General features: G+C 40.0%; 1 protein-coding gene across 2 annotated transcripts in view; it reads right to left on the bottom strand.

The window, feature by feature from the left end:
• Positions 1–1,955: 1,955 nt before the first annotated feature.
• SLC22A15 (solute carrier family 22 member 15) overlaps positions 1,956–11,760 on the bottom strand; it is a 42,973-nt gene continuing 33,168 nt past the window's right edge. The window contains exons 12-13 of one of the 2 annotated variants that reach the window (XR_010073249.1): positions 10,912–11,245; positions 1,956–3,607 (exon numbers count right to left, since the gene is read on the bottom strand). Coding sequence is in view for 1 of the 2 variants with exons in the window: in XM_063351735.1 (XP_063207805.1) it covers positions 11,159–11,245 (87 nt within the window). In the remaining variant the exon portion in view is untranslated. Of the gene's footprint in view, positions 11,246–11,760 lie in introns of both variants that reach the window. The other variant, XM_063351735.1, reaches the window with a different exon arrangement.

The raw sequence follows: 11,760 nt of genomic DNA, 5'->3' as shown, positions 1-11,760 counted from the left end.
ACTGGCAAGGGACAAGCACATTCCTCAAAATGTCCCTGCTCTCAAGAGATGGCACTTTAGTTCCACAGCTCCCATTTGATGACTTCCAGAAGTGTCCTCCTCTTGTCAGTGTGAAAAGTTACTGACAGCAGAAGCACCACAACAAACAAAAAGTTTAGAGCTACACTATTAAAAAAGAAAAATTCGAAAAAATTCTCATAGCCATGTGAACGACAGTCCTTTCATATGTAATTTGTGGCCCCTTCCCCCATTCTTGGTCTCTCCACCTGTTTTCCCTTATCTCTGCTCAACAAAGAGTACAGTGCCATGGCTTGGTAGTCAAACAGGCTCCAGTTACAGCAAGATACAGCCAGTTCCCAGACAAAGAACAAGAAAGTTCAACAGCAGCCCAAGTTAACAGTTTCAAAAGAAAGGTGCGTCAATGTAAGTCAGCCCTTGGGTATGGCAGATCATACTGCCCCTATCAGTGGCTGCTTACAGAGGCACTCCTTACCCTCATGTAGATGACAACCAACCAAGTCCTTTAAGCCACTAGCTCCCCGCAGTATGTAGCTGAAACATATTAGAGAGGAGGGAAAAACAAATTTGAATGCCTATGGGTGAAATTGTGCGGAGCATGTAACTAGACACGTCTGAAAAACTGGGCCTTCAATCATCATCTCCATGGTGAAACAGCAGCAAAAGTGAAAACTAAAGCAAAATCTTAAGTATCTCAAGTACCAGAAATAAGAGTAAGGCTCACAAGAATTGGGAATAACAAGAACAAAAGAAGGCCTTCATCCAGTAACTTTAGATCAAGGGATGAACAATACAAGTGATTTTGGATGCTGGTGTATGCTCCATAGACTCTAGTTACTCATTCTAGAGAGGCTGTTGACGAAAACACTTCGAGTTCAAAAGACTTCAAAATATCTTGTTTAAAGCTTCAGGAGACTCTACAAAGCATACGGCAAATTAATCAGAAGAGATACTTCAGGTAGTTGCATTTTTCTTTTGCAGTAAGCAATACAAGAGCAAAGGATGACTTTAGCAGTGGTCTGTGCCCAGGAAGTGTGGATCGGGCATCTGGCTGGTTTATTGCTCTTAGCTCCATGCTGACAAAGAATAAAATGCAAGGTAACACAAGGTCTGGTAATATTATTTATCATGTAGACCACCTGACTTCTTTAGTATATACCCTTTAAAATACTGATAGATGAAGTGCTTTGGCATATGCTCAAGGGACTAGCTACTCAAGGAGAATCTTTAAATTACTTTTTTTTTTTTGGAAGCATATACAAAGGTATAAAAGCTCTGGTATACAGCAATTTAAAACAGAACACTGATCTCTCTTTCCCACAGTCACTTTTTTCAGATTCAGACAATACTTTCTTTGTCACTGGACAGGGGACAAGAAATGCAGTCAAGCTATTTATCACCTCGTTTCCAGGTAATGAAGACAAATGTTCAAACTCTGCCATCCCCTGCCACGATGTTTAGGCAGAAGCCCTGAGGACAGGGCCTTAGTTTTTGTGCGTTTGCTAGCACTTCAAAGAAGGGGTGTCAAGTGCCAACTAGTGTTCCTGGGCACTCCCCCAGTACACGTGTTAGTTACACCACCACAGTCATTTTTGCTATGCTAAACTCCCCAAAGTGTTTCCAGTCTTTCAACATCAATCAGCATAACTGAAGCCAGTAGTAAATTGATTCTCACATTCCACGGGTGCCGGTTTTTGTTAGAAATGATTTGTGATAGATACAGTGGAATATATTGATTAGTACTGACAGTCCCAGTTTCCCAGGCGCTTTGTAGCACTGCCATCCCAAAATGACCTGCTTTCCACCTTGTCAATTTTCTTCTGCAGAGTCTGTTATAAATATCTATTCTATTATGAGAGCTTCAACCCCCTCCAGAAAACAAGACAAAAGGGTCAGGCAAGTAAAAAAAAATAAATAGTGCAATAGGTTTGCAGTGTTGCAAAAGAGCTTGTTTTTATTGAGATATTTTGTGTCGGGGAAGAAAAGGCACAAAATAAGTTACAAAGACATTATATGAACTGTGTGAGTCAGAGGCAGTATCAGAGCTGTTACAAATCACCTAAAAGTTGGCTTACTAACATAGGTTAGCCTTTACAAAAATCTTAAAAGAAAAAATGTATTTCAAATGATCAAAATCATTCAGAAATTAAGTGAGAATGTAAAGACCACCAATATTAATTTTGACTAAATTCACCTGGGCTTACCACCATCACCCTCTCAGAAGACAGATATCAATGGAAAATATGTAGTATTACAGAAATATTTTTAAAACTCATTTACATTTTATAAATTAAGAACCTGATATTTTGTACCTCCAGCGAAGTACAGTACATACAGGTAAGGCAGTATGCATAGGAAATACATTAAGAAAACAGAATAGGTAAGTGCAATTATTCTGAATATTTCAACATTTGTTATGGCCCCTCACGTATGGCAAAGAACATCTTAAAAAGTTGGATCCAACAGCTGTTCACAGAACATATGAATATACCACCATAAAAGGCCTATTGTGGAAAAGCTTATGCTGTCTTTAGTTGTGACTTCTCAAATCACGTATTCTAAAAACCAGACTTTTCAGCAGTACAACTCGGAGTTAACAACAGCACACTAATACAGTTAAAGAAGAGAAAGTACTTCTGAAATACACCAGTCATTCTAACATAGGAAGGCTCATAACACTCAGTATTCAAGTAATCCAAATTTAAATATTTAAAAATACACACACCAACTATATACAACTTGATTTTTGTTTGAAGCAGTGAATCCATTCCCCCCCATTCCCACTTTCCTGTTACTCAACTCTCAACTGGCAAGGACTTCCGATTGTTGTTTCAAATTAAACTGTCATGAGGATCTACAGGATGCAGAGACTATACAAAGATTTGTTTTCATGATGGTGAAGGGTTGAGCAGAAAGTAGTTTACCCCTTTGGCTGCTCCTCTGGTCAAGTGAGATCTAAGTGCTGTCTTCTGAAATCAGCAGGGATGCAAATGTAACCAGACACAGAACTTGGCTATAAATGTCTGGTTATATCCTTAGGAGTCTCATTTACTTGACCCAAAACACCAGTAACACAGGAAGGTAATACAGTACCAACTACCACCCACAAAAACCGTCAACCCAAACTGTAAGGTCTTGATTTGAAGAAAACCCTGTACAGTCATGTATTGAGCATAACTGTCAGGGTTTTGGTAGCAAGGGGGCTGCAGGGTCTCCTGTGTGGGAAGAGGCCACAGACTGCCCTGTTCTGGTCCCAGCCAGCTCAGCAACAGGCACACAGAAATCACAGAATGGCTGAGGTCAGAATGGAACCTCTGGAGGTCATCTGGTCCAACCTCCCTGCTCAAGCAGGGCCACCCACTAAAAGTGGGCTGCCTAGAACTATGTCCAGATAGTTTCTGAATATCTCCACGTATGGAGATTCCACAACCTCTCCAGGCAACCTGTACCAGTGCTTGGTCACCCTCACAAAAGCTCTTCCCTATGTTCAGATGGATCCTCCTGTGTTTTGTTAGTGGCCACTGCATCTTGGGCACAGCAGGCACTGATCCACTGCACTCCAACACTGTCAGAGGAGTTTCTGGCACTTCTGCAAAGGCATGTTTAAGAAAGGGCAGTAAATGACAAGAAAGATTACAGTGCTACAGCAGTAGGAGTTAAAAAGGATAAAACCATGCCAGCACAAGAGGAGCAGAAAGGAGAGACGGCTGAGCAGGAAAAACGCCAAAGGAAAATCATAGCCTGAGCAGAGGATGAGAGTAAACTCAGGAGGAGCTACAACTCTAGAGGGAGTGCGGCTGGTGAAGAAACCCACAGGAGAGCAGTTAAATAAGAGACAAGGAGCAGTGAAAGAACAGCAGGCACAACAGCCTGATCCCAATCTCCTGCACTGCCTGTTGCACTGCTGAAGGAACATGCAGCCAAGGAACTGGAGACCACTCTGGGGTGGGGGATAGCATGGGGGGAGAGAGGGAAGAATGGTATCTGGAAGGAAGCAGCAGTGTTTTCCTTAAGTGTTTTATTTATTTTTTCTTTCAATACCAAAACCAGTAATTAAAAGCTCTTTAATTAGCAATAAATTAAATTGATTAAAGCTCCCCAACTCAAAACTTTTTATTGCTCCCAAAAAGTCATGTCCTCAACTCAGGTTAGTATAAAATCAAGAGCTTTCTGGCCCTTCTAAAAGCAGACAGTACACACAGGAGAACCCATGTTCTAAGTGTGTAATTATTCTGCTCCTTCAAAAGTGTAAATCTTTAAATTTAAAAGACCTTTAAGAAAAAACTTTAAATAGAAGGAGGACTTGTGGTCTTTAAGTCATAGATTCCCACACAAATAAGAAAAATTAATTATTTTCTAGTTTCATAAAAATCAATTAAATACAAAACTGACAAAAAAGCTCAACATAAAGAGGTAGCTTAAAAAAAATCAAAGTTATTAAATTCAGGAAGGAAAAGTAGTGCAATAAAAGTATCCATACGAAAAATGTATTTCCAATTTTTACATAACTTACTCAAGTTTTCACAAGAACAAAATAAGATTTGGGTTAGACTTCGGGGAGCAACAAGGATCAAATATTCAAAACCAGTCTTAGAGGCTTACTTGAAATCACAGCAACTGCAATAAGTTCTTTTCTCACAAATCACCCAGCATTTGTCTGCTCTATAACAGTTTTCATCAGTGTCTGCAACACTTAAATTTTTTTTTCCCCTACAAACTAACATCAGAAACGCCTGTGTCCCAATGAAGTTTCCATCATTCAAAAACATTTTGTTTGAACGTGGATGTGCCAAATACCTCTCTGGGATATCTTTCAGTAAATATAACTTTCAATATTGGCAAAGGTTTTTCTTACTGTCATACTTTTACTGCCTCCTGACAAAGTAGCACCTCAGATGCGGTGGTGGGAAGCAGTAACATGCATCCTAAAGATGTTTCCTCTACGAACCTTTTGCAAATGGGGTGGGGAAGTACTTAAACATACTCCATTCTATAAGCTTGCTGTGTATGAGAGGACCCTGACACCCCATGGTCCCACACCATTCTGCATGCACAGTGGAAAGTGCAAATTAATTCTTTCAAACCATTTATCTGGGGGCAGCCAGATCTTGCTGCACAAACTTTTCTCCACCTGCCTATTTACTGGCAAACAAGCAGCCATGATAGGGCTGACTTGCAGTGAATTTTAGTTGTACTAGGGATTTAAACTCTAGATCTTATTATTTATCAATGCCTCAAACAGTCTGTATATTTTATAGAAATCTGCTAGATCCTATGAAGCTCCAGGCAAGCTGTTATTAGCAATGCTAATTTGTAAGACTGACAAATGAACTAACAAATTCCAATGTGCAACTTTTAACCAGGTTTTATCAGGTCTTAGAGTGAGCTTTGCAACTCAGAAGCAAACAGGCTCTGCAGATTTCTTTATAATGGCTACATGGTATAAATTCTGCATGTTCTACAAAACCTACACTTTATCTTAAATCCTTCATTTAATTTCTTTGGTTTCTCAAAAACAAAAGCTACTTGAGTGAACTGAGCAATGAACGAAAGACAAGGAAACAAAGGTAACTCTCTCACTGTCCCCTAAAGCTCCAGAGCTGCTTGTAAATACCAGTTTTCGCAGGCTGCATGGAAGAATTCCAAATGAATGCAGTTAGAACTAGTTTTGGACCATCGCTTTCCAGCAAAAACTGTCTTTGGCACTTATATAATCCAATTCTATGATGTCTCTTTACACACAGTCCCATATCAAGTTGACTGAGGAAATTAAAGACAACGCTTATAAAACAGGCACTTCAAATTAGAACAGAAAAATCTGTTCCCCATTAGGCAATACAGGAGCTTTTTTCAGAATGACAGAAACAACAAGTTGTACCAGAAATAAGACGAGAGAGTTCAGTAAATTCGGACTGTTAGGCTGAAAGTTTTACCCAGCTCTATTAGACTTAAATAACAGTAGCACCTGGAAAATCTGAAGGCTGGAAGAGACTGGACTTACAAATACACAGCATGGAAAAAATCTGTATAAATCTGTTCACCCTTCAATTTTGCATTTAGATCTGTCAGAGGTTCTCTTACGTAGGTATCTTTCTTCCACTTAATTCTTCTTGTAGTAAGATACAAGCAATGAGACTCAAAACAGAGCTATACCCCAAGTCTCCTGTTTGGTAAACACCTCAATATAGACATTTCTGACACAGGCATTAAATGTGTCAGGCCAGACTAACTTCCATCATCAAATGATAGCACCGCTCTTGGGCTTTTCTGACATATTTACTGCAAGGCTCACAACTCGCATGCACAGATGTCTAGATTCAGCTGTGTCAAAGAGCATGATCAAAGAAACTCTAACAGGGTGGAAAAAGGTATACATAGCACACCATCCTTCATCTAAAACAAAATAATACTAACTAAATCTGCATCCAGTGATTACGCAGAAGACTCAGGAACAAGAGTTTTAGCTCAAATGTTTCCATTAACATACTCTAGGAAAAGTAAGTTTGTTCCTCACTTTCCCCTTTTCCTCAATACAACAAAAGCATTCTTTTGTGAAAGGCTTTTATATGCGTAGATGCAATAGGCTGGAAAATGTAAATTCAACTGCATTCCCCATGGTTCTGCAATGGATATTCTGCTAAGCTCAGTACGTCCATACAGTCTGGAAACCCTGGCATGGATTCTGTGCTGTGAACAGAGAAGCATATGCCTGCAATCCTTAAAGCCTTGACTGTAACAAAGGTGGCAACTAGTTACAACCTGCTCCATATTAATTAAGTGTCTCTGGAGACATGTGGACACATTCTTCACTCAACACCCTGACCTGAACACCGAGCCACCACTTGTGGCCCTCCTTTAACATGAGCTTCCAAGTTCCTGGTGTGTCAGGGAGTCCCTGAATAGCACTTCCCCAAACCCTAGGTGGAGAGCATTAGCTTTGTTTTCAGGCGAAGCAGTTTAAATATTCTATTCTCGTCAGCCTATCAAAAATAGACAGGTAGTAAAATCCTTTTAGAAGGCTGAAGTATCAATTGTGTGACAAAAATGCAGCAAATAATTCTAATCTTTCCATCTTTCTAAAGGGAAGCTGACAAATTAAGCTATGGCCAGTCATACAGCATTCTCCAAAAGAGAGCTTTACTAATTTTAATGGTTTTAGTGACATGCCATCTCACAGAAAAGCTGAGTCCAAAAGAAAACTGAAGCATGCCACATTTTATATTGATCAAAAGAAATGCTTCATCACTAAAGTAGTAGTGCTAAACAAAGTTGATATTAAGAAGGGAATGATGAAACTGGTGTCCCCAGTAGGACATCCTGGAACCAGTGCTAGCTCTGAAAGGAGAAGCTTTGAGTCAACACAAGCAGCAAGAAGGGTATTTCCACCCAATGGCTACTATCTTGTGTTTTCATTTACCCTTGCCCTAAAGTGTTTCTGTTGAATCCTCTACTCTTTTGACTCCCTCCAGCTAATTCTCCTGCATGCTGTCTCACACGACCTGTCATTCTCCTTCATTCCTAGCTGTATTTAAGCATCACTTGTGAAGTCCCCAGACAGCAGAATCTCAAACATACCCGAGACATTATTAAGATCTGACTAGTCAGCACCATGAGAAAGCTTCTCTCATTTCTAGCGTAATCCCATTAAGTGAGCTGTCTGAAAAAAACTGACAGCTACAAAACCAAAGGAATCCAGGGAAGGAATTCCCATCTTGGGTGTAGGTAGGCTAGTGCCTGTACAACACAAAAATCAGTTAACAGTGTAGGCTGCTTAGTATACAAAGCTACTCTGGAAAAAAATTTGGGATAAGGTTGTCATACTTCACTCAACTATAGCAAGGATATTGGGTCTCAGACTCTTAGCATTACGATACATCATAAACTATGATATAACTAGCGCTGTATCAGCCTCTGCTCTCCAGCAGCTCCCTGGGGCAACCTTACTGCCCAAACACAGACTTATTAATCAGGCCTATGCAGACTACTTACATATAACTTCAAAGCTACATATTACAAACTTCTGACTTGGGCTTTCAAGTAACATGGTTGTGGGACCCATAACAGCAGGCACTGCTCAACTGAAGAAGTTCTGCTTAGCAATAATGCTCCATTCTAGATACAGAAAATTCTGCCCATGTAGGCTACAAAACACTGTGCAGCATCTGTCCCCAGTGAATGTCACATACAGCACAAGTATCTCAATATTATAAAGCATTACACTCTATAGGTAAGAGAAAAGTGATCCTACAGGGTTTCTGTACCAGAAGGCCAGTTCTTATGAAACAAACCTCTCTGAAAAGAAACTTAATGCACCCAACAGATTTGGACTTAAGAACACAAAGCAGGAGAGCAAGTAATTGTAAGAAGCCTGATTCTACATTGCTGAGCTCCTCCTGGAGGGTTCTCATCTATAAAACTTCTGAATTAACTGGCCAGGGAGAGTAACAATCGAGAGTTCCTATGGTTGACACAAAAAAGATGCTGCCCTTTAAAATCTGAAAGGTGCAAACACAGGACAGGTATAAGGTTAAAAAAGAGCAGCAACTTTTATGGAAAAAAATTGCTGATGTTTTCGTCACTCTCATTTTTGCAATTCTACATGTGTATACTGATGATATCAAAGTGCATGGGTGGACAGGTAAATTTAATTTTAAGTTGAGGACTGTCACAAAACCCAGATCAGGTCCTGGAAAGAGCAATCTCCTCCACCTGAACCATTAGCACATCCTACTGTTCTAATGAAAATTATGTTGAGGTGTCCCATGGCATGGCCAGGGTTGCCAGTAGCAGATGACGACAGTAAAACTATGGAGTGAGGAAGGCTCACAGTTCCTGTCTGCCTCTCAGGGGACTTACTCCACCTATTGTCCAAAGAGGGACAGAGGCAGCAAACACCTAAAAAACCTGCTGCGTCTTGTCAGCATGTTAATATCACCAGGCTTACCACTATATGCTTCTAAATAAGCAGGTATTATTTATTTAGATGCCATCAGCAACAAAAAAAGTCTTTTTTTTCCATCTGTCCATAATTCAAAATGTGAATGCAAAACTAAAAAACATTATTTGACCAAATAGATTCAACCTTTCCAAGTACTTCTGAGTACCTTATTTGGGGCAATTTTCTTGCATGCAAAAGCACCACATAAGACAGAAAGACTATCCAGCTGGGTTTAAAAGTACCCTGCCATAGCTACAACAACTATTCAACAGTCTGGAAAAAATAAAGTGAAGACTGGAGGCCGGAATTCTTCTAGTGAAGCTCATAACACAGGCAAAAATCAAAACAATACTGACACATTGTCCATAGGGACTGAAGTTCCTGACTTTGCTCAGTCAATGCCTGGATCAAGTTCAGGCCAAGCGGGAGGACTGCATGTGTGAATCCTCAGTCTCTGGGCTGCCCTCTGCACCAGCAAGGGTAGCTGCTCATTGCTCAGCCTTACAGTTCCCAGCTGTAACTTCCCAGCAACGTTCAAGCAGCTAGCTGCAAACTTCAGATGCTCTCTGCTTTCACTTCCTTTCAGAGTAAAGGAGCTTCCCAGTTTAACCAGAAACTATTCAGCAGTCAGCTTTTTGAATTTTTTTAATCCATCTTTCTTTAGTCTAACATCCACAAAAATGGCTGTCAAGCCTGACAATGCATTTGCTGCCATTGTGTGGCATTTTCTAAGAACTCCAAGTATAAAGATTAGCAAACTAAGGATTTTAAGTAAATTAATCTTAATAAATAGAAAGCAACAGGTTAGAGGATGAAGATGACAATGTGATCAAGAAAACTGAATCCTTGTAAGGCCTCATCTTTGTAGCTGGAACATTTCATATGTTCATGTTTCATATTTCAAGATTCCATATCCCTCTAACAAAGCACTTACAGGAAGTTCAGCATAAACAGGAGAATGAAGTTGTCTTCCTCAAGGAGGTCACGTAACCAAGTGCTCAAGCAAGCACCTGGCTAAGAAACAACATCAAGTAATCAAATGCTGTCTCAAATACTTTTGCTCCCCCCCCTTTTTTTTTTTAAATGAGAACTTTATCTACACACAAGAATTTTAAATAAATACTAGCAGCTTCCTGGCAATAACCTCCAAAACGTAACAGCAACCCATGGTTCCTCTTACCACTTCAGAGTTAAGTTTCTTGCAGAAATAAAGACAGATAAGGCCCACAAAAATGAGCTATATATTCTAACAGACACCTCACACACACTATGTAATAAATACCTCACCTATGTCCCACCCGTGAAATTACATCCTTCACGGAATTATTTCATTGCACAGAGAAGCTGCTGAGCTTCAATATTTATGGCAAAGTGAGGACTAGGGAAAAGTGGGAAAAGTAGGCAAAGCTATAAACAGTAGTGCTGAGATGTGGGGAACATGTGGTAAATGTATGCATAAGACAGCCCAAGAAATCACTTGGTTGATGAACAGAAGGGAAAAAAAAAAAAAATCAGTAATGTCCTTTATGTCTGCAGGCTTTATGGTTGCTCTTTTCTGTAGTCCTTCCTCCCAGCCTTCCATTATCATCAAGTTACACACAACTCATGACTAACCAGCTGCATTCTGTAACTACATACAGGTGGGTGTGTGTGCACGCAGAGAGAGAAACCTTATGGTCATAGTTGCCTCGCCCCTACTCAGTATGCAGAAGCCAATTTAACATACAATTTCAGGAATCTGTTCCCATTGGAGCAGCACACAGCACATTCTGTGACCACTTTCACTCTCCAGAAAAAAAGTGGATGTTTTTGAGTTTGTCAATTTATACTGAATCAAAATCAACCACCTTGAAAGTAAAATACAAACATGTGCATTGATGATCTGTCCAAATCTATCTAAGCCTAGGTAATTTCCTAGGTTTCAGAAGTACATGATCCCACCCTTGCTGTCTCACCTGGCTTCAAATGTGGTCCAAGCACTGTCATTCTGAATCACAAGAATTTGAACAGCTGTCTCATATGGAGAGCATCAGTGGTGTAATTAGTCCGAACACTACTCAAACCCCTCTCCTAGTCAGGAAAAACACAGGAACTTGTGCAATGACATTCCCTGACAGGCGAGGTGCCCAGTACTCATCTTACAGCTGGACTGACCAGGCAAGTAAGAAAAAGCATAAAATAAGCCAGTGTTTCTTCTTTTCACTATTTGATCATCTGAGTCTCTTCATCAGCATCATAAAACTCCTCATCTTCACTTCCACTTCCTGCAGAACTGTCTTTGTCTCCAGACTAGGAACAAAAATGAAGTAATCAGTTAGCGCAGAAGCCACTAAATCAATCTCAAAATACATAAGCACAAACCATTACACCTCTGTTGAAATGCTGGTAGAGAAAAAAGTAAGAAAAGATCGATCAAATCACTGTATTAAAACTCTGTAAAATACATTATGTGAATTAATACTTCTTTGTGTCTTTCGTTCTTCAAAGTCTCTTTTAAAGGCATGGGCTTTCTCTGCTCCATCAGTACACTACAGAATACACGCAGGAGAGAGACCGGCTAGAATGGTTCTGAAGGGATAATCTACTCAGCTTTGTTAATTTAAGTCTTAAGGTCCCTAACTCTGCGGTGAGCTGCTGGAAACAGAGGCTCAGAACACACAGATTACTGGATTAGGTAAAAGCTTCTCCATCCTGAATTATTACTTCTCCATGTGTAGCATGGGCATTTTCCTATGCGAGTTTAATTGAAAAGATCCCCCTGCAATACTAGTTAAAGGTGTTACGGAAAAGGGAAAACACGTTAC

Source organism: Chroicocephalus ridibundus, chromosome 1 (assembly GCF_963924245.1).
Source record: "Chroicocephalus ridibundus chromosome 1, bChrRid1.1, whole genome shotgun sequence".
NCBI lineage: Eukaryota > Metazoa > Chordata > Aves > Charadriiformes > Laridae > Chroicocephalus > Chroicocephalus ridibundus.
Note: the sequence above shows the minus strand (reverse complement) of the source record. Positions and strands in the feature narration are given on the sequence as shown.